Here is a 22,904-nt window from a genome sequence, read left to right on the forward strand (position 1 = left end):
TCAGTAATTAAATAAAAAGCTTTTCGAATTAGATCAGCCCTCCAGCACAGCTCTGCTCCATCAGCCGGAGTCAGCTGTCTACATGTGATGGAATTTTTCTTTCTAATATTCATTTGTCCAAAACGCATTTTAGACTCATTAGAGGATACTTCTTTTAAACAAAGGAAAACTCAGGAGGTTTAGTGATTTATGACCTGCAGCATCGCCCTGAAAAGTTTACTTTTGTGTTTGATTTAAGACAACACTACTACTACACTAGTAGTAGTATACTCGTGTATTTATGGTAAGTGTATAGACAAAGTATCCAACTTGAGACAGTTATTGACTTTAAAGTAGCCACCTTGACATCACACGTAGTTTTGAAGTACAGTAGGTAATGTGTCAAGGTTTTCCTCTAGTTTACTTTAAATAGGGCCAACATTTACAACATAATGCTGTATTTGCTAAGAAACAAAGTGATTCAAAGCATAAACTTGCGAGGAAAGATTTTACTTTTATAGAATCTGACTTCTGTTTGGATCCAGAAGAGTCGCCACCTGCTGGCCATTTGAAAGAATGCAGGTCTGATGCATTGGCTTCACTTTCATATCTTTTCATATCCATCTTTTTATTTTTATTTATTTATTTTTGTTTGTTTGTATTGGCTTGTGTAGATTTCTTTCATTTTTTGAATTTGTTACCAGGCAAGGATCACCTTTGATATAAAATACATAAAACCACATTTGGTTTTATACAGAAGAAGAGCAGCTAAGAAGGGAGTGGTGGGTGGATTTAGTTACCTTGGGCCTGCTGTGCCATATTAAGTTAAACTACCTCAAACCCTAAGAAGATTTGACAAACCTTAAGTGTGGCATCGATCTTCCTCAAACTCTAGACAGCCAAGAGACCTATATGAGATCGATCAATTCTGTCTTAATGACACAGGGAAGTACATGTGTAATTAATTAGTTTGACAATGACTATTTTCCTCAGTTAGCAGAATCAAGCCCTCAGTGGGATAAATGCATTAAAAACCCTGCAGAATTCACTGGATTAGCACCAGCCGTCTGAATTATATATAAGTTGAAGCCCTGAAACAACATACCGTTCTCATCAGGAGACAGTAGAAAAGATGGATGTAGCAACTGTGATGTCACGCACTGCTTTGCGAAGTCCTGCTCTGGCCTCATGTCCTTAGTCCTGGATGTTTCCACTTGCATGCAGCCATCAATTAATTCTGCTGATTTGCACTTAAAATGAAAAGGACGGAAACGCACATCCTGTTTCATCCAAACTACTTTTTGTTTGTTGAGTTATTTAAAATATATATTAGTTATTTTCCATCATGTTGCAGGAGAATGTGTGTTGTTGCATGCTGGGAATCGTGTGAGTGAAGCCGAGCGACCCCACCTGCTCGTCTGGGGGTCGGCCTTTTTTAAATGCACTGATATAAATGAGAGACGGGAAAGCCGATCCCTTTTACCCCCCGGATGATGTGTTTTGGGTGTGGAAACCTGACCCCTGAACTACACACAGACAAACACGGCCTTTGACTTGATTGGCTGTGCATCTCTGTCCCACTGCAGCATGGGTGTCAGGGTGATGGACACTTCTTGGGTGTCGCGCAGGGGATCGTCGTCTACGCGTAAATCCTTGTCCACGCCACCGAGTGTGCACCCCCCCACCCCACCCATTGACGCGCTCATCCCCGAGCAGCCTGGGGAATTCTCAGCCTCCCCCTCCCCCACCCCTCCTCCCACTAGCAGCGACCGAGCCAGGTAAGGCAGTTGTGGCCCCACCCGTCCTCCTGTTTCACCTCCCCACCCCTCCTTTACTCCTGCTCCACGCCCGCGCACACACACCTGCTGCCGCTGCTCGCTCGTCACCGCGTCTGCTACCGCGCCCTGCAAATGACACCCGAACTGCGCTGTCTGCCCCTTCAAACCCCCACCCGCCCCACCTCCACCCCTTGTTTTCTTGTCTGTCGTTCATCCTCACCTCTGTGTGAACCCACCCTGATGAGGCATGTCATTTAGAACTTCTTTTCATTTCAACATCTCCTCACCCCCTGAATTTCCCGAGTCACGCGTGGAGTTAATTTTCTGCCTGAGTGGTGATACTGCATATCATGTGAAGATTTCACTTCTACTTAGGGCTGGGTTTAACCAAAATGTGTTGAAAGGTTCATCCACAGTTCAGTAGAAAACTATTGCTGCATGTGCATGGATCACATCTCTATTTTTCTTTTGCCATCAGTCCGAGCATCGTTAGCAGCATAACGGTCCATTGTCGCAGGAGCCTGCAATGGATGAGGTGGCTGATTTTCTGTTTTATTATTTTGTTTTCTTTGTGCTCTTCCCCTCCCGGAGCCTTCACTTCACTGTCCCAACAACGATTACTCCTCACCTGATTTTTTCCCCTGATTTTTCCCTCGTTATGGACCAAACTTAAAGTTTCAAATCCACACATCCCTCGTCCTAGAACTAATGAATTCATCCGCTTGAATCACTGATATTTCTATCATTGCAGTTCAGACGATGCATCCTCCAATTGGTCGGACTCCTGTTACGCCTACCCCTCCCCAGAGGAGGAGAGGCCGCCTCCCCCTTACCCCTCTTCCTCTTCTTCCTCCTCTTCCTCCTCCTCTTGCTCTTCCTACTCGCTCCCTCACCACCATTTCCGCACCCGAACACCTCCGGGTATGCGTCCCGTTGCCCCCAGCCCCGAATCCGTGCCCCCTGGCCCGTCCCCTCCACCCCGCCGCACTGGGTACAGCCCGCCCCCGCTCCCTCACTCCCTGTGCCCGTCCCCTCAGCAGCTTGACGTCAACTCCAACCCCAAACCTAACTCCCTGCATCTGCCCAAACCGGCCTCCCCGTCTATTGCTCCGCATGGGCCCCCGTCCGAAACGAATGGCTCCTCCCTTTACATCAAACCCCCGCTCATTCTCACTCGTCACGATCTCTTCCTTGGCTCCCCGAAAACCCCCAGCACCCCTCTCCCTGCTCCACCTCCATGGGCAGCCTGTGCCTGTAGCCGGGAGAGAGGAGCCAAGCTGACGAGGTAAATACAGAGCCCTGCTCAACCCGCTCCCACTAACACAAATCACACACAAATAAGGAGAGGCCCCCGCAGGGACAAGGAAGCACGAGAGAGGGGTGATTTTTTTTTTTTAAAAAAAAGAAAAAAGGAAACTCCCTTCAGTGCCACCCTACTCTGTGTCCTATTAACTCGCTTGGTTTGCAGCTGTCACTTATAGAAATCAAAGGATTCCATTATCACATCCATCTTTAATTTTGCTGCCATGTATGCAATCCATAACTTTCCATGTGAGCCGGGTATTCAGGAGCCTGTTGCCAGGCAACAAAGGAAATCCAAAGCTTTCAGTCAATGATTATAAAAGTCGGCGTTAATGAGTCAGTGAGATTTTGAATGCGAAGGCAATGATGTATGCAGGAGCAAAACAGCACTGTTTGATATTTAAGGAAACCCCAAAAAACATCTGCTTTGGTTTACAGCAACATGTTAATATGAGTTTAAAGGGGACCTATTTTGCTTTTTTTATACATATTTGCACTGATAGAGAATAAATAGTTTATATCAGGTTGCATTACCCATCTACAAGCTGATTACCAGCAACCATTAAAAGAGGGAGGAAGTACACAAATGGTAAATGGCCTGCATTTGTATAGCGCTTTCCTCAGTCCCTAAGGACCCCAAAGCGCTTTACAGTCATTCACACACTGGTGATGGCAAGCTACATTGTAGCCACAGCTGCCCTGGGGGCGGACACTGGCGCCACCGGGCCCTCTGATCACCACCAGTAGGCAAACACGGGGTTAGTATCTTGCCCAAGGATATTTGGCATGCATCCAGGAGCACCCAGGAGGCAGCCTGGGATCGAACCACCGATCTCCTGATTAGTGGCTGACCTGCTCTGCCACCTGAGCTACAGCCACACTGCTAACTACCACATGTCAGTCAAAACCAAAGACAACCACAGTCTCATAAAGCGTCCTTTAAAAAAAGATGAGGTCACAGTCCTGTAAGAGATGTTTGGAGGTGTTGAATAGTCAAATACATCTTAGTAAATATCAGAAAACATTGCTATCTTCTGCCGCTTATAAACAGATTTGAACAGCAGGTGGTCTGTCCACTCTCTCTGACATCATTCAGAGCTAAGAGCAGGAAAAACTGGCTGAAACAGGGCAGAAAGTAAGTAGTAGAGTATCACAGATATTACTTTTACATATGCTGACCTCATTAATTTGAAACTTTAGCCATGTTTAATATAAAATCCAGATATCGTATCAGCATAATAGGTTCTCTTTGAATGCCGGATGCTTCCATGCCTCGTTTGCTGAAGAGTGAAAGTGTGTTGAGGCGTAGCTGAGGAGAGTCAGTCGATCAGAGAGTAAACTGGTTATGTTTTGACCTTAAGACCTTCTTCCCATTGGCATTCTGGCTGCACTGTGCTGTAGGAGTAAGGAAAAATTATTAAGCTGTCAGGATATGTTTGAATTTTCTTTCCTTCTTTTTTTGCTCAACTGTATAAGTTACATGTCCATCTGCAACAGTGGTCACCCGGACAGTTTGAATTATGGCTGCTCTCATATATTTTCCTCTTTTGTTTTTAGAAAACAAAGAGATTTATGGAGGCAGGGTTAGTAAATCACAGAAGAAAGCATATCGTAATGTGTGTGTTTGTGTGTTTTGTCCTTCACTCTCTCCTCAGTACTCTGAAGAACAAGGAGCTGTCTCCAGTGATTGGACAGAAGGGGCTCCAGGGAGCAGTGACCTCTAGTGGACAGTCGCAGCTCTCTGACCACAGTCCGCACACCTTGAGGAGAGGTAATACAACTAACTGGGCATGTATGACAGGGATCTCAGCTTGTCTCAAAAACATGGTAAAAATAGTAAAAGTAATGTCTTTTGGGGATTTAAAAACTCTGCACCTTGCCCAGTACTGTGACAGCAAAAAAAGATGCAGCACACTGTGTTCATTTAGCTGTTTCTCAGGCTCTAATAGAATCTGTCTAATCTATTAGTCAGTGCTGTGAATGAGGTCATTTTACGTTACCTCTCGTGTGGAGAGGATGTAAATCTGCAAAAGTGTGTTTTCATTCATTGTTTCCACTCTGGTTGCTGCACAAAAGAGGGGAAAAGGTCCTTGGAAAAACACATAATAACTGACTGACGGCTGCAGTAGAGTTTTATCTGCTAAAATATCCTCAGACTCGAAGGATAAGAGGGCGATGTTTAGTTTGAAGACATAAACTTGACTTGATGCTGTGTGATTGAAGGGTTTAATTAAGGCAGGTATTATAATTAATGAGCAATTTGATGGGTAAATTTGTCTGGGGAACTTCAGAGTTTATTAGACTGAAGACGAGGCGAGCGTCTCTTTTACACTTAAACTTTGATTTCACACATCACTTGTCAGAGTTGGCCTGTAAAAGAAATTGTGTTTTATATGATTTTATCATATAAATGTGGGAAATTTGACCAAAAAACAGCTTCATACAGAAGAAAAAGATGACAAGAGGTCGCGCTCTGATGAAGGTCACGATGCAGAAACATTAGTGCATTTGTTAATATGGCCAGAACATATTAAACATTTGAATTACATTGACTTTGGTTTAGCATCACACACTAACACACCAGGACATGCATCCTTTTGCATTAGAAATATAATATTTCTAAGTTATAAAAGCTAACTAGGGGGTTTTACTTTGAAAATCTGACATTTCTGGGAATCCTGATAACTGCATTTATTTTGTAAAACTGATACAAATGTGATAATCCTGTTAAACGTTTTATTTAGGCATCTTTTTCGTAGCTTCCCACACTCTTTTAAATTACTTTAACTGAAAAACAAAGATGTCAGATTATGCTGGTAAATTCCTAAAACTCTTTTATTTTGGAAATATGACTTTGGTACATCCTGATAACTTTTTCGTTGCTAACAAGGAGCTTTTATTTTGGAAATCTGGTACTATGAAGCATCCGGATACATTTCTATGACTAAAAAATGATTTTTACTTTGAAATAGCATGTCAAAACATTTGTTTATTCTTAAAGCACACTGGTTGCTTTTATTTCAGAAATATAGACATTTGTTATCATGGTAACTTTTTTTTTTATAACTGTCAGCTTTTATATTGAAGATCTGGCAAATTAAAGCAATTTCTTTTACTTTGGAAAAATGGGCATGTCAAAGAAATTTTTTTTCTTTTATGTTGAAAATCTGGTACTTTAAAGCATCACCACAGATTACTATTAAAACTGAACACTTTTAATTTGACAAACAGACATGCTAGCAGATTGCTAAAAGCCTTTGGGGGCTTTTATTTTGGAAACATTGCAGACCCTAATCATCTTATGTTCTTTCTTGGTGGTCTCTCCACAGCAAAAAAGCTGGCTCCGATCCCGCCTAAAGGCCCTTACTGCCCAACGGGAGCCATGTCCGACCAGTCCACAGGTCAACCGTCTCCAGTCAGCTTGTCTCCCACTCCTCCCAGCACCCCCTCCCCATATGGCTTCAGCTACCCGCAGGGATATGCCACCATCAGCTCCCCGGGTCAGTTGCAGATGGTCACCACCCCGTCTCTGTCCTCTCCGCCCTCGTTGGCTGGGACTCTCACCAAGGCCAGACCGACCCCCAAGCCGCCCCGGCAGAGACCCAACCTGCCTCCTCCTCAGCCTCCATCCACACCTGGCACTAGTCCCCAGCCTCTGGAGCACTCATCTGGGCTCCTGGACGGTCTTTCTCCTGGGGAAAGCATGTCTACTGGTAATGCTAAACTTGACCGTTTTTTTTAAAGCACTTTGTGTTCGTAATTCTTTTTGCTATATGTAGATTTTCTAAATAATATGCCATAGTTTGACAAATATTATGAATTCTTATTATTTAAGTTCATGTACTCGGATGTATATGCACTGTTTTTGGTCTTTTCATGACATTTATTGGCAATAATGATAGATGTAGGATAACAGCTTTGGTGTCCTTCTGCATCAGGAGAGGAGTCGTGTATTATGCATTTGTTTGCCTCTCCATCACCTGCAGGTTCTAATCATGATTTTCATGTAATTTCTTCCCCTCTTATCGTCTCACCTGCAGCGGTATGAGGCGAGAGGTTCAGTGTGATTCTGTGTGTGAGAGGGACTTTTAGGGTAAGCAGGAGTTTCTGTGCTAAAGCCTCCCTTCCCCTCCTCTTCGGTACCCTCAAACCCCAAACATGGAGCCGCCCGCTGACATGCTCACAACACAGTGAAGCTGCCAGTAGATGCGGGTTTAAGATTATCCGCTGCTCTACGGCAGCCTCACTCATATGACCATACAGGCGCTGTGTTCAGTCCACCTTTTACTCATTTTGTTGGCCTTTGCATGGTGGCTGAGACTGATGCATGGCTTACATGGGCGTGCATACCGGACTGTCCACCGATCCCAACCTCTCCCGCGCTTAGGATTCCCACCCATAATGCCCTGCTCCAGCTGCCCCTCCTCTCCCTGGCTTCATCAGTCACCCCACCCACACACCCCTCACGCTTCTCACCGACTCCACCTCTGTCCTTCAGTCAGCGCACTTCCTGTCTGCACCAGTTTTCCATCACATGTTGTACACTAGATGTCTTCACTGTCAATATTATAGTAATATATTATATAAGTACACATGTACTGCATGGCATACTAGCCAAATTTCTACCTACCTATATACTATTATATAGGTAGGTAAGCACAAGCACCAAAGGTCTGTAATATATGAAGGGAGAGCTCAGCTTATCCAGTTTTTCAGTATTATGTAGGTTGTTTGCCTTTACTAGGTATATTACCATGGTAACACGGCGTAGACCTAACCTGGATCGAAGCAGAAAATGTTTAAAATGAGACATTAACAGTTATGAAGTCACCGCCTACTGACCAATCGGTTCTCTGTAAAATAGCATCATGTTTCCTTGAGCCTCTTGATTGTAAACCATCAAATTTTTACTGTCAGCCTTACAGTCTGAGTTTTTAGTTTTCTTTTGTGGGTTAATATAGACTAAACCGTGGGGGGTTTTTTTAGCAATTGTTTTCCAGTCTTACTGATAAAAGTGTCTGGTTGGATTCTCATAGTTAGACTGATGCACGCTGGGGTTTAGCCTGATTGTTGACGTTAGGGTGAATCCAGATAACAGAAAGAGATCCTGGGTACGCTGAACTTGCCTTGCCTCAGAAGCCATGACCCTTTGTTGCCTGCTTGCTTGCAGTGGATAAAAAGAGCTTGTAAACTGCACAGATATTGTTTGGATTTTGTTTTGCCTGCATATATTAAGTCCATGTGGTACATCAGCAGGATTTTGATTTTGACAAATAGCCACAGGGTTCAGTGACAGGAAATCTTAATTGTGTTGCATAAAATGCTAGTTTGGTCAAAATGATCTAACTCTATCGATAGTTAGTGTTTGTTGTGTCATTGTCCCCGCTACACAGAGCTAGCTCCACACAGACACAAGCTCTCACATTTTTCAAAGTCATCCAACGGGCCAGATTGGAGTCTTCTCTGGGCCAATTCTGGCCCCTGGGCCTCATGTTTGACACCCCTGCCCACCATTAGGGAATGGTGATGTTCAACAGCCACATACACTTTTTACACTGTGAATCCCTGTCATGCATTTTTAATTTATTTCTTCACGCTTCCAACCTTGGTTTGGACGTCTGCTGTGTGTGACATCATTCAGCGCTGATGAATCACATCTGGAAGGATCTTTTTCTCTGTTTGCACGGTTTTTATCTGTCTGCTTATCCTCTGCTTGTTCTCTCTGCTCTGCCAGATTCCCTCTGCAACTTGGACATCCCCGTCATTAACATGGAACTGGACAGTATTTTTGACTTGACCCACATCTCCCCCTTCAGGAACTCAGTGGCACAGCTGGAGTCGGCCAACAGCAAAGAGGACTCGGAGGAAGAGTCTGAGAGCACAGTGCTATGACGCCACCGAGTTCCCCCACCCTCTCCGTCAAGCTACTGCTGTGCCGTCTCGATCATTCATTGACCTTTCACCTCTCCAGCTGCGTTAGCTTCGGCCTCAGCGGCCACCTCTGGACCTCCTCACCACGCCTCACCTGTGCTCGATCCAGAGGGGCCAGCGCGTACAAAAAAAAAATACAGTAAAATAAAAAAATCTGGTGAACACACACACACACGGTTTTGGCGACAGTGTTGTCAGGGGAAGATTTGACATTTTGCATTGGCTGGATGTTTGTTTTTTTTTAATTTAACTTAATGTTTTCTTTTTCTTTCTGCCTTATTTGATTCACTTGCAATATTGCCTTTAACCTCACTCACACGAGACTGGAAACAGGCTGCTGGGAGGATGAGTGCTCTTTGCTGCTGCTGCTGCTTTTCATGAGTGAATTTCAGAACAAACTAACACAGTGCTGTATATCTGTCCTGTTAACGTCCTTCTCTCACCGTTCATCTCCTCTTGGCTTGAAACGCCTCTGGCCCCGAATTTCAGTCCCACTTGAGCGTTCACTGTGAGTGTGCCAGTGTGTCGTTTTGGAAAGCGCGCGTGTGTGTTTTGCTAGTGTGCGTGACGTGTTAAGTGAAGTGGTAATTGTATTATATGATGTTGCACTGTCGGTGTCGTGGAGCAAAAACAGGAATGAATGTTTTAGATGTTTAGAAGTTAACTAAGCAGGTTGGGAAGCGGTTAAACGCCCAATCACTCCTTTCTCTTTATAACAAGGCATTCAGTCAGGATATCAGTCACTGGATATTTATTGTTTATACTGTACATTTTCAGAGTGTATGATACGATTAACAATCTAACTCAGATCATATTTTGTATCCACGGGAGAGCTATATAGTTGATGCTGTCAGGGAGCTATAAAGTATATGAGATACATGCTGTAGTTTATGAAACGTCCACCAGTATGAAAAATGAAAAACTCAATTGTGTTTACTCAGACATATTTTTTGGCAGGATGCAAAGCCGAATGAGATCTTTCATTTTTCTTTGTCGAGTTAGGCGTCATTTCAGTTTCAAGGATGTACAAGTTTGTAAGTGTGAAGCCTGGAGTGCATAACCACATCATTTATTTTTTAAAAATAAAATAAACTTCATCCACATAGCAGTAGCGGCGGCTCTGAATGGCCAGCTCTGTGGGTGGGGTGCCCTGTGGGGTTTTCTTGTGTGTTTCCTTTGTCATGAGACATTAGACAGAAACCTATTAAATATTAAACATTTTGCATTGTTGGCAGTTTGCTGGCATGTAGTTGTCCTCTCTTTACTTTTGCTGGGCTCATTGCTGTGCTGTTCCCACTAACTGTTGGTCAGCGCATTAGCTCGATAGCGATTCAATGCTTGTCCTCAAACACTAAATAATTTGGCAAACCTAATTATTTTATATTGTATCACTTTTGGACCTGCTATCCACCCATCCATTATTTTTCTGCTGCCTACCTGGGTTCAGGCCATGGTAGGCAGAGAGGCCCAGATCTCCCAATTTCCAGGTATTCTGGTGGGAAACCGAGGAATTCTGCAGCCAGCCGAGAGCTCAAATCTGAAAAGCGTCTGCTGGCTTTGGGCCAAGGTCAACCCCAGTAAGACATGCCGACAACACTTCACTTAGGAGGCATCATAATCTGAACTCCTCCTAAGTGGTTAACCTCCTCATCCTGACTCTGTAGATTAAGGTCCCAGTCTCACAGGCCTAAAGACCAGTCAGTGATCCCATGATACACACCGGTCACTAGGGAAAATTTGTATTCCCCAACTGGTTGCCAAATGGTTGCTAGAAATTGCTGGCAGTCTCTAGGTGAAATTGGTCAGAAAGAGGTATACGGTAATGCACCAAAGACCACCTTGTGATTGCTTTGGTTGCTTGCAGATTGCCACGGTTGCTGAGCAGTAATGAAACTGTGGAAAGTGGGATGCAGAGTGGAAATGGAGATCATTCGCCTTCAAAATAGTTGAAGTAAAAAATTAAAGTTTCATGTTTTGAAAGGTGTTGGATGCACTTGTAAGGCACGACTTTTACTTTGATGGTGAACAGTCTGTTTCCTTTTCACATAGGAAGTAGCATGCACTTCACTGCACTCTGAAACCCATTTGCATGCTTGTGTCACGCAATAATAATTTAGATCAGAGGTTATTGGTGCAACACCCTTTTTGTGACCAATTTCACCCGGCATCAGTCACTCACCTCCAACGATTCGGCCAATATAACTTTTACCTTAGCGATCAGTGGTTGCTAGGCAGTCATATTTAGGCATGTGTGATTGCCGTACACCCTTAGTAAGCAATATCATTCAATTTATCTGTTTTTCTTTATACTTTTTCTCTTTTTAGCTCAGTTTTTGGTCTCCACCACTTGATGAGAGAGACATATCTGGCTCTTTAGGTGCCAAACACTCCATTAAATGCACCGGCCAGATGCTAACTTTGTGTTTCCTGTTAGCTTAGCAGATGTTGTTTGAAACAACACTGATGAAACCAGTAAGACTGACACAGAACGCAAACAACAGGTGGAAAGATGCTAAAAAACAAAGATTTTAGAGATTATGAACCTGCTGTATCACACTCCAGGATTCATACAGTGCAAACTTGTATTGACATATTGAACCATTCTTGGGAACGAGCAACAGCCCTGACATATTTAACATCCTATCATATCGTAGCAAAGCCAGAAAACAGTCTAGAGACACTTTCAGAAAAAAGGTGCTTGGTCTCTTATAAATAAGCACAGTTTTTCTGTCATTTTCAGCCACATTCACATTACAGTTTATAGGAACCCTGCCTGATGATGCTGATATTTTTGGTCTATCTTAGTGAACCAGAGGCAAGTGCAAAGATATGTGTGTATATGTGTTTATTTTGATGAGAGTATTTATACAGATATATTTCTGAATACTTTTTACTAGGTATGAGGAGCTGTGGTCGTTTCCGCTGCACATGAATCTGAGGAATTTTTTTTCAAGTATTCAAACGTGGGACCAGAATTGCTCTGCTGCCGCATCAAAACCTTTTCAGGAATCGCAGGTTCAGTTTAAGAGGAAACTTGAAAATCAGTTAAACTGGAGTAACAAGGTTTGTGTACGACAGCAGTAGTTTGCTATTTGCCTTGCGGTGGGTTTTTGTTGTGACCTATCCAGATTTATACGACTTTCCTTTTGTCCTGAGAACATCCACTACGCATGGCCTCAAAGTCACTGTGCTGCTCTACCTGTGTCTTTCTTTAAAGCGCGATATCACTCACAGGACTCTTGTAAATACCGAAGCCTCTATACAGTTTGTTCTGTATATACTGAAGGGAGAAATTCATATATATATATAAATATATAAATATATAGATATATACAAATACTGTATTGAAAAGGCTAAATGATGATGAACTTCCATACTATATGTATAATATTATAATGTTGCTGGAACTAGCACAAGCCTAACATGGTACAGCAGACTGAAAGGTCAAATCTAGTGCTTGTTTTGCAGTTTCTGACCTCAGAATGAACCTCTTGAACTTTTAGATTTGATTTTAGTCAACAAAAAAACAGCAACACATCACTGCAGCTACGTGAAAATTCAAGACGTCTCGTGCAGCTTTGAGCACATTACCTGGTATATTTGAGGTTCATGGAAATGTGATTGTGTGTTCTTTAGAAATAAAAATAAGTGTCTGTGGGGTGCTGCAGTTGCAGTGACGCATCGATCACAGTTTGAAAGGTTTAAACAGACAGAAAACTGCTGCATTACTGTCTTTTAGACAGCAGAACCAGACAGCAATGCAACACAGGTTATATGTTTAAGAAAAAACAGACGTTAAACAACAGTTTGCATAGAACAGATTTTTTTACAAGCAGAAAATTTTAAATTGGTACAAAAAAGAAATACTGGAGGTCATCCAAACCATCAAGATGCTTCTTTTATCTGACTAAAGCTTAATTTATAGTGCTGCATTAACCTGTAGAGACCCTGTATCCTCTATGGCATAGCCTGGCATCCACCTTGCTGCTGTGGCAACACAGCCTACAGTGGCAGTAATATGCTCAAAAACTGTATATTGATTATTACAAGGATAACGCCTCTGTGAACCAACGTGTAATAGGCTCTAGTTGCATTTAGTGTGCTCACAGTGCTAATTCATTACCCAGTGTTAATGTAACACTGAAACACAACTCATTTTGACAGTTAATAGAATTGAATATTGGGGAAATGACTCCATTCATGTTTATTTTTTTTATATTACGACTGTAATTCCAACAAGGACATTTTAAACAGTTGGTTTTTACACATCCAGCAGCTGCGGAGCCACATTGCCATTCAGCTGGGCAGGTGTTTCTGGCTCCTTTTTATCCATTTGCTCTCTATTTACCTGTGTTTTTGCTTTCCTCCACCACCTCAGAGGAATGTCTGGCTGTCGAGATGCTAAATGCTCCACTGTGATCTCATAGTGACTGGTCCTGAGATCTAGTCTGAACCAACGCTGATGAGAGCAGTAAGATTAAGCAACGCTGGGTCTGATTTACCACCGTAATCGTGTGGTGTTTTTCTCTCTTTCCCGTTGTTCCGCATTTATCAGCTCCAAGTCCAACACAGCAGAGCACAAGTATAAATGTAAAACCACGCCACTCATTATGGCGTGGGAGTCACTAAAGAACCATGATAGGAAAGAGAAATCACATGAGGGTCCAAAGTTTTAATTAATAATGTATAACTCATATAGCCTCCTCACTTTGTCAACATAAAGCCGTCAACATGTCATGAGACGTAGATTGATCATGATCTTTGATCGTGTTGTTTCGATGTACCATAGCCGAGCCTTTCTGGATGCACATAACAGTGAATGAAGCAGCTCTATTACTACGAGACCGAGCCCTTTCTTGCTTTCCTCGTTGGCTAGCTTGATAGCTTGCAGGTGCTGTGGATGTCTGCCTGTCTATGTCACTTTGATGGGACGCTTGTTGCTGTGCAGACCACAAAGAACACTGGCCAGGCCGAACATTAAGAACCTGTATAAATGTGTGGCCCGGATTTAAAATTTTCAGGGCCTTGATTTTTTTAGCATAGGCTGATTCACCACAGGACTATAAATTAAGCTTTCTCCAAAAACTGTAGAAAAAGAAAACTTTCTATCACTTAGCACCAAGAAAAGTTGTCAATCCTGAGCAGATTTCTCTGTTATGTTTGGAAAATCCACTTAATTACTGATAAAAACAGTTTCAGATTATTTCCTGGTACTCAAATGATCTTTGAATCTACCACCTTCTTATTTTTTTGCAATAAAAGAAATGCTGTTCAGACAGATTTTGAATCAATGCAGCAATGGTTTTACAATTTAAATTTAAATATTTAGAAAAAAGTTTCTTTTTCAAATTTGCTGTTGCAGTTAGGCTGTGCTGAGGTGAATGGTCTGTCCTGTCTTTGTTTCTGTGTTACAATGTGCTGCTCTTCGTTTTTGTACTAAAGGGTCTCAGATCAAAGCCTGTACATACAGAACACGTCAAACACGACTTTATTAACAATAACCCAGTCGAGCAAAGACAGCCGGCAAGAGATTCCAGAGACAGTTTTCAGTATTGCAGCTTTTGCAAGCATGCCCTTTGAGCACTAAACGTCAAAGGCCTTTTTTTACATCGGTGGAATGTACTGATAGACAATGTCCACCACATAGGTTGTGATAAAGGCGGATTGTGTGTGTTGTGACATAGTTTCAAGAGTAAGAGTGTGCAGGGGTATCAAATATCGACATTGTGCTGTGTGGAAGTCGGAAGCATGCTTTTTAACCATGCCTATGAAATGCGTCTCATCTTTGGTCCTATTTAAATGTGCTTGTATTTATTTTTTATAAGTGAATAGATCGACCTTTGCAAGAAAAGAAGAAAATTCAGTGCTGCCCTTTGACCTTTTGAGTCAAGCTCCCCCGTCAGTTCTGCTAAGAGTTTATTTAAATCATTCATGATTTCCTGTTTGCTTTCACCACGTATCCTCATATGTTCCACCGGTTTTATCTATAGCAAATCAAGAAAAGCACATCAGACTCCAAACAGACCAACAACGAAACAACGTGGAGGATAAGAATAATTCAGACGACTGAACATCTGCTAAAATCAACTACAAATGAGAAAAAAACTGTGACGTGTGGGGTCACGTGGACCCGCGCAGTCTGTAGATTACACTGTGGTGCATGCAGCCATCTCCATTCATCCTTTTCTTTGCATAACTTTAAGTTCCAAGTAACAGGGGCCAAAACAAAAAGGGAAAACGTGATCGATCAAGGAATCTTTTTTTTAAAAAGTTCTTTGTGTCAAACTGTAGTGATGCTGTGGACTCTTTAAAGTTTGGAGTACAGATGAAATGCCTTTTCTTGGACTTGCTTTCTCTCAGTCACCAAGTGGAACACAGTGTAAGATAAAATGAGAAAAAAAATTAAATTAATCCTCATCCGAATGTTGAAACTATTAAAAATGTTTTTTTTATATTACTCGGATGTTCTGTGCTTTTTGTTCCAAATAAATATTTAAATCGGTGTAACTGATGACAGACAGGCTTACTGGAATATCAGGAGTGCAAAAAATATTTCCGGCAAGCACAACAGTGAAAAAGGACATTTAAATCCTCACGGGGTATTTCAGAGAACTTCTAATATCACTTCCGCTCACCGATGTTCGGTTTCAGCGAGCCTGTAAGATACTCTTCGGCTGAACTATAGAACAAAAACTGGAAACTTTGTAGGTAAACTTTTTCTTCACGTTTTTATTAGAAGAGCTCGAGACAAAACATGAAGACCCCTTTGACTGTAGTAAAACAGCTTCCTGTGAGTGTTCGGGACACCACAGCATCAGGAGCCTCTTTACAGCATCTGCCATTTTGATTTAAGGAACATGGACGGCTGCAGACACCACAGCCGAGCACGAACTCCACCACCTGCAGCTGCTGTGTTTTAAAGTAAATTCTCTGCCTACAGGTTTATGGTCGCAAAAAGATGGGAGGCACATAGAAGTCCAGACGAACCCATGTGATCAGTTTCACAATGTCATTCAAACCAAGGCAGACACAGCGGCGGAAAGTATAATCAAGCCTTAACTGTCCTTGTGCATAACCACCAGCTTCTTATACACACATGAAAGCTTCTAATCTGTTTTAACTAATCCAGATTCAAGGAAGTGCCCTTATAAATCTTTAACTGAGCACAAGTATGTGTTAGCATTAGCAGAATGCTAGCATTTATTCATTTATTGGCATTTATTAACTGAGGATGTAGTGGACCACTGTACTGTGACAGATGACAATTTGCACGTGACTTGTTATTAGGGATGCAACGATACCAATTTTTTCAAACCGATACGATACCGATACTTGGATCTGAGTACTTGCCGATACAGAGTACAAAAAACGATACTTCTACCACACACACACACACACAAATACAATTAATTGGAAGACAGGTTTTATTTTATTCTCTGTCGATAAAAAATAAAATCTTAATAAAAATGACCACAAAAAAATTTCAAGTGAAAAATAAGCACTTCTGTTAAATTATTGCAGAGTCTCCACATTGTAATTTTACAAAATATCACTGAACTATTGGCACTGTCTCGAGCTTTCAGAATAATAAATAAACACTTCTGTTTGGAATAAAATAAATACAAATTAGGTTTGCGAATAAAATAAACTTTTAAATTATTGCAGAGTCTCCATATTGTAAACAAACAAACAAAATAATTATTATTAAATAAATAATAAATAAAATAATAATTAGCTCCCTAGTGGCCAATCTAAAAAACTACAACAGAAATGACCAGTCACCCTCTGATTAATGAAATAAGTTGGTATCGGTTCATGGTATCGGTTAACTTTTACGAGTATGAGTACACACACATTTTACAGTATCGGCCCCGATACCAGTATCGGTATCAGTGCATCCCTACTTGTTATAATACAAAAACCTGTTGGAAGACATAAGTGATGTATTTTTTGAATATGTCTTTATTTTAGAATGGGAAAACAATGCCACACTATTAGATCGCAATACATGGCTAGCTACACAGACAATAAAGGGGAAGCAAAGAGTGAATGGATCTTTTGGACACGTACTTATTTATCATAAAAGACAGGAAAGGCAGAGGATGTCTGACGACCACAAGTATCACAAGAATAAGTGAACAGTAAGTGCAGCAATATTTTCAGTGTAGGAACCAAAATCACTACAGGGAAACAGTCAGGAAACAGTTGGCCTTTGACATTTTGTTCAGGGGGTTAAACAGCGGAGAAAAGGTTTCTTGGATTCAGTTGTCCTGTTAAACCATCAGAAAATTGACACAGAGTTACGTATGTATCTGATCCAACACAAGGATCAGTGTGGATTTACTAAGTTCTAATATTTTCATATTGGAGATGTTCTTATAAATCTTCACACCAACTGGAAGCTGTCACTTACCAAACTCAATACTGATGTTTAAGGTGGATTTGTACATATCTAGGTACTGCTGCGGGCTCAGGAGTTCCTCTCGACCCAAAAGCCTTTCCAGAATTTTCTGATGGACGATCAGCTGCGGCGTCTCATCCAACACTGACCCGGGAAGAGCCTTAGATTGCAATCAGGAAGTCAGAGAAAAACTCTGAAAAAGTTCTGGTTTTCAAAACGGAAAAAGATCATCTGCAAAGAAACACACCTTCGATTTTTCAAGCTTTTTGTTCAGATTTTGCAGCGTTGACAGGACGCTGCACACAAGGGTCTCTATGCTGACATCTTCATCCTCCAGTACCTTAACTGCGGGATCCCTGATCACCTGATCTGCACCCAGCACCTTGAGTCACACAGGATGCAATCAGAGAATCCAATGTCTTGAACTTTAAAAACATGAGATATGTCTACAACTGAAGGTATTTATGTCTCATTTATGTACTAAAACATTTGTATTCTCATAATCCTCTCATGCATTAAAATACTTCAAGCAATCAAGTGCAAAGATAAAAGACAGCTAACCTTGTAGCTCCACTGCTGGAACAGCCTTCTTTGAGGGTTGTGATCCAAAAACACAATCTTTACTTCCAGCAAGGTGCTAAAAAGGATGTGCTAATAATTATTATGGCTCACACGACACACAACAGCTTAAATATTTATTGGCCTGCAGCCAGAACGAGCAGCTGTTGGTCTAAAGCAACAAAAGCACTGTGGGGGTTTGCCACACTGGCAACAGCCGACCAGCTAGAGCTGCTTCATAGAAATATACACAGAAATGCTACACTGGTCACTGCTGTTGACTGGAAGGATGTGTCAATGTGGTGGCTGCTTTGAAGCGAGGCAACAGCGCCTCATCATTTCAGTCCAGAACTTTCTAAATTTTTTTACTAATTGCCATGCAGCTTGAATTATTACAGATGCCAGACATGTATTTATGATAGTTAAGGTTCAAATGCCGTTTTTCATACCAAAAGCTTAGTTTTGACATGTTAGAACAGTAGGAAGCACAAAAGTCTGGAATGGTCAGACAGTCTGAGCGAGATGACGGCAGCAGAGATGCAACAGCTTTGCGTCTTTATGCTAAAACACACTGCAAGGAGTCGACTGCTCAGACATCATCATAAGCTTTTGTCACATTTGGTGAATCTGAACTGATGCAAGGCAACCACAGGATGATATTTGCCCTCTCTGTGAGCTCTGTGGCATGAATTTCTTAACAGACAGCAGACAAGCAATAAATATGAGTGAAATGGGATGCACCGTATCTCAGGGTATAATATATATATAGAAGTCATCTGCAGTATGAGAAAGATTACCGGTGTGGCTGTTGTTGCATGACTTTGACGTCTCTCAAAACAGAAGTCAGAATATCCCTGGACGACTGGAAGAGAGAGGCACAGCAAGCTTTGAGCACACTTTCACAAACTTCAGCCAAACATTTGTTATTTCTGTGCAGGAGAACTTACTTCAATGATGTGCAGCAGGTAGGATGGATAAATCAGCAGCAGGCCTGTTATGTGATCCCATATGTACTGTTTGTTCAGCTGAAAGTTGAGATTTTCATAATGAGCTGCGTGGAAACAACAGAAGACAAAACGCTCTTGTTTTAGTGTTCATCATTTTAAAAAGCAAAATGAATGCCTTTAAAGTCTTTTCAAGACCTAATAATTGCAGAATTATGTATTATAGTCAGCCTTTTACAAACAAGCCACAACTACTAGCTAAGCATAAGACCGAACATGGCATATTTCTTCAGTTTTTAGGCCACTGAACAGAGATTCAAGAAGTCCCTTTGATCTGGGGTGAGTCTTTGGCCAATTCAAAGTGAAATTGATTTTACTGATTAATATTCTCTCAGATAAATATCCTTCAGACAGACTAATTAAACTTCTTATCTGTGTTCTCTTAGCTGCGATTCCAGAAGTGCAGTAGAAAATATGGCACTTTCAGATTATTTTAAACTCTGAACACGACCTGCTGTGAACCAAATTATGTGTTCAGAATCAGTTGCCATGGTGATCTAGCCAGGTAAATAAGAGAGCCGCCTTCACGGCACAGAAGTCTGACTTTAATCGCAACATAACAAATCCAACAAACCCATTCGTCTTGTTTCATAGCACACACTTCTGGTGAGGGTTAAGAGGTTAAAGTTTAAAAAAATAATTTTCAAAAAGAATCTTATTTGCTATAATTTATTTGTTTCATTACTAGAAAATCATTAAAAAAAATTAAGACCTTATATTTTTTTTTAAATATCACAGTTTTTAAAAACTCTGTATTCGGGCTTCCTTCTGTTTTCGACACACAGGTACAGCCTTTCCTGGGGGCTTCTGTGGGCTTTCTATTCTAACTTTAGTCAAAGAATTTATTTATTTTTTACAGGGAAGGCCTGCAGACTCACACATGGAGGTGTGAAAGCTATAAAAGCACCAAACACAGGAAACGAGACAGTCTTTCACTGCTTTAGTTCAGATTCAACAAGAAGCCTCTGTATTTCAGGGCAGCAACTTAAGTAGGAGTATTAATTTGTCCCGCCAGTATAACAGGATCATTCCTCTAAAGAAAAACTGGTTTCAGTTGGCATCAGGTGATTAGTCCCTCAGTCTCTGTAGCTCTAAGGTAATTGCTGGCTGACCTCCCAGGTCTGTCCTATCAGCAAGGTCGTGGGGGAGCCGAGAAATCATTATCAGCCGCTGCAGGATGATCTTCTGTGGGGAGAAGGTGGGGGGGAGACTTAGAAAGCCTGCAGAGTGACAACAGAATAAGCTCTGACATGCAATCCAGGCACAAAAGGAGGATCGTTATCAGGTGCGCATTTAAAATTTAAGCCCGTGTGCTAATATTTACAACCTGAGCTGCTTTCCATATTAAGCTAAATACAAACCGCATCATTCCCCAGATTCTTCCTCCGTGTCACTAAGTGGTGAAATAAACTAGTCCTAGTTTCTTCCTCCTCCTTCTTTTCCTCAAAACCCTTTTTCTCCATCTCTTTGCTTTAATCTCCGTCTGACTTCTTTCGCCGTCCGATCGAAGCACTGACTGAGTGAGAGCTAAGCGAGCTGCCCGCCTTCACTGTTTATAAAAGCGCATATCCTAGAAACCTATTGTTCTGCAGGTCCTATTAAACAAAGCCTGCTGCAAAACACACTGGTGCGAGTAACACAGCAGCCAATCGCAGAGCAGCACAGCCTCATAATCAGGGTGCTTCAACCCCAACAGGAAGAAGGACAGTGCATGTAGGGATGGCAGGTGTCTACATGGTGATTTGCACACACACTCTTACTGTCTATACTATGATGATGCTGATGGTGCATTGTCTTACTGCAATATTCAAGGCCTTCCCTAAAAAAAAGCATCATCTGAATGGGTGTAAATGTTGCACTAAAACCTGTATACGTATTCCAGCACTGCTTTTCCAGATGTGCAAGCTGCCATTTTCCTTGATGCTAAAGTTGATTTTCAGCCTTGTCCCTCATGCACAGAGATTTCTTTGATGATATTATTTGCCGTAGATGATGAGATATTCATACTCTTTCCTTGTAACTTACTCTTTCATTTTGACTCCATCACTGAGGAAGAATATTCTATAACTGTTCCACAATTTGTAGATGTAGTAGTTGCTCTTTCTATACCCAATAACGTTACTGATGAACCTAATTACTTGTAAAATGTTCCTCCAGCTGTTTCTTTTTAGTCCCATTTACTTGTCCAGTCTTTTGTTTTCCCCCTTCCCTTTTTTGAGACCTGTTGCTGCCATTAGATCCTATTTTTCCTGAAATAGTAAAATGTCTTTATTTAAATCTTTGTTTTCGTTTTCGATCCTAAATCTTGTCCAGCTCACTCTTAACTCATCTGTGTGATGTCATGTAAATGACATTTCATAGCACAACGCGTGTTTATATACTGCTGCTTATGTTTTGGGGTCTTTCAGCTTCATTTTCACTCACACACCACCCACGTGTCCGTTAAAAACACAAACCTCTCTCACTTTGCCGTAAATCAAATCAAACATTGATACTGTGTCTGCATCCTCTGGATCTTTCCACGAAATTGGAAAACCGTCGACATCCAGCTGCGACATGGTCATCTCGACCCTGTTTAGCGGCTCTTGTCCGGTGTGTTGTCCGTTACCATCGCAACACGCTCCTACAGCATACGTTTGACGTCAGTGCATACGTAGGCACAAATACGTGTACGTAGTCATTAATTACTAGAGTCTGTTCGCTTATTAACACACTTTATTTGTCCCAAGCTTCCCGTTAGAGCAGCCGAAATATGGCCCTGAACTTGAAAAAGAAAAAAAACAACAACAAAAAAACTGAAGGAAACGGATGTAAACAAAAATGTCTACAAAATAAAATAAAAAGTTAAAATGTTGCTTATGTTTCTTAAGTGCTCACATGAATTAACATGCAATGTTTTAAATAAGCATAAACATAAATGAAAATATACATAGGGTAGAATAAAAAGAATAAAATAATAAAGAAAATTAATAAAACAAGTGAAAATTTTTAAAAATATTTTAAAAATCGTACAAAAATAGCTCAACATGTATTAAAGCTAAATAAAACTAAATAAAAATGTTTTACTAAAATAAGGCAAATGCCAGACAACATTCAAATGTCTCAGTGTAACAAACTAACGTGTGGACTCTGCAGACATTAAACTGTTATTTCCTGTAAGCTTCCTTTTGACAGCAGAGCTGAGTCTGTGAGCTACCCTCCACCATAGTTTCCAGCGTTTAGATGTGTGTACATTTAAAAAAGCTGTTATTTTACGATTTTACATTCAACAGCTCTTATTTGATATTTAGAGTGAAAAAACATAAGTGACAAAGTGTAATTTTCTTTATCTCAAAATGTTTTAGTACAATGAATAACTAATTTATTTGTAAAACAAAAACAACAACTTGCAGAATCAAAACGTTGATTCATGCAATAATTTTGAGGAACTGTGTTGTAACTTTGAATCTGTAAGTTATTTTCTTCTCTCTCATTTTAATCTGTAAACTATTAGACTAAGGAGCTTGGAAAGAAAAGCGTCTGCACTTCTTTAAGTTTCTTGAAGACGTTTCATCTCTCATCCCAGAAGCTTCTTCAGTTCTAAGAGCAACTGGTGGAAAGTCCCGTATGGGCGTGTCCCGTAAGAGGGTCATGCCAAGTTATTCCTACAACATAACTTATATCCCTAAAGAAAAGCATACTTAATTATATGCACGCGTTAATTTTTAGATAACTTTAGGCATACGTCAAAGGCTACGCGGACTGCTGTTCTAGTCCACTGCCGCCAGGTGATGATAATTTAACATTAACTGAGTGTTATGCGCAGTTCGTGAGCAGCAGTGAAGCTCGCGAGCAGGAAAGGCACGAGTTGATGAAATCCACTCTAAACTATAATTTTACTTTTTATTTTTTTTATTGTATTTTCTTTTCTTTATATAAGCACCAGCCAACCAAAAAACACAGCTCTTTACT

At 41.2% G+C, this 22,904-nt stretch overlaps 3 protein-coding genes across 7 annotated transcripts in view; 2 read left to right on the top strand and 1 right to left on the bottom strand.

The window, feature by feature from the left end:
• LOC102792380 (rho GTPase-activating protein 44-like) overlaps positions 1-15,416 on the top strand; it is a 109,925-nt gene extending 94,509 nt beyond the window's left edge. For 2 of the 4 annotated variants that reach the window (XM_006793198.2, XM_006793199.2), the window contains 3 exons: positions 4,715-4,830; positions 6,389-6,772; positions 8,794-15,416. In XM_006793198.2, coding sequence (XP_006793261.1) covers positions 4,715-4,830; positions 6,389-6,772; positions 8,794-8,951 — 658 coding nt within the window. In that variant the 3' untranslated portion in view covers positions 8,952-15,416. Of the gene's footprint in view, positions 1-1,565; positions 1,758-4,714; positions 4,831-6,388; positions 6,773-7,099; positions 7,153-8,793 lie in introns of all 4 variants that reach the window. The other 2 variants (XM_006793197.2, XM_006793196.2) reach the window with 2 other exon arrangements.
• Positions 2,243-3,125, top strand: LOC148101800 (uncharacterized). Its single transcript, XM_087844887.1, has 2 exons — positions 2,243-2,292; positions 2,509-3,125. Exons 1-2 carry the CDS (start codon positions 2,288-2,290, stop codon positions 3,044-3,046), a joined length of 543 nt encoding a protein of 180 aa, XP_087701013.1. The 5' UTR covers positions 2,243-2,287; the 3' UTR covers positions 3,047-3,125.
• Positions 15,417-16,934: 1,518 nt separating the features above from the next.
• tex47 (testis expressed 47) lies at positions 16,935-21,670 on the bottom strand. 2 transcript variants are annotated; one of them, XM_087845138.1, is made up of 8 exons: positions 21,419-21,670; positions 20,066-20,138; positions 18,897-19,000; positions 18,747-18,811; positions 17,953-18,028; positions 17,639-17,773; positions 17,404-17,551; positions 16,935-17,260 (listed from the first exon to the last, which is right to left on the bottom strand). In XM_087845138.1, exons 1-8 carry the CDS (start codon positions 21,515-21,517, stop codon positions 17,223-17,225), a joined length of 738 nt encoding a protein of 245 aa, XP_087701264.1. In that variant the 5' UTR covers positions 21,518-21,670; the 3' UTR covers positions 16,935-17,222. The 2 variants fall into 2 exon arrangements, with proteins under 2 accessions (XP_087701264.1, XP_006793263.2); XM_006793200.3 differs by having other exon boundaries at positions 21,410-21,614.
• Between the last annotated feature and the right edge of the window lie 1,234 nt (positions 21,671-22,904).

The sequence above is a fragment of the Neolamprologus brichardi genome, chromosome 8 (assembly GCF_056152115.1).
Source record: "Neolamprologus brichardi isolate AB-2024 chromosome 8, ASM5615211v1, whole genome shotgun sequence".
Classification (NCBI taxonomy): Eukaryota; Metazoa; Chordata; class Actinopteri; order Cichliformes; family Cichlidae; genus Neolamprologus; species Neolamprologus brichardi.

Excerpts from the sequence above, each read along its gene's own strand:
- tex47 (XM_006793200.3), bottom strand. The coding sequence starts at position 21,517 with ATGACCATGTCGCAGCTGGATGTCGACGGTTTTCCAATTTCGTGGAAA. Across the intron at positions 18,812-18,896 it reads ACCTGCTGCACATCATTGAA|TCGTCCAGGGATATTCTGAC; the intron begins GTAAGTTCTCCT and ends TCTCTCTTCCAG. Across the intron at positions 17,774-17,952 it reads TCCAGCAGTGGAGCTACAAG|GTGCTGGGTGCAGATCAGGT; the intron begins GTTAGCTGTCTT and ends GTGTGACTCAAG.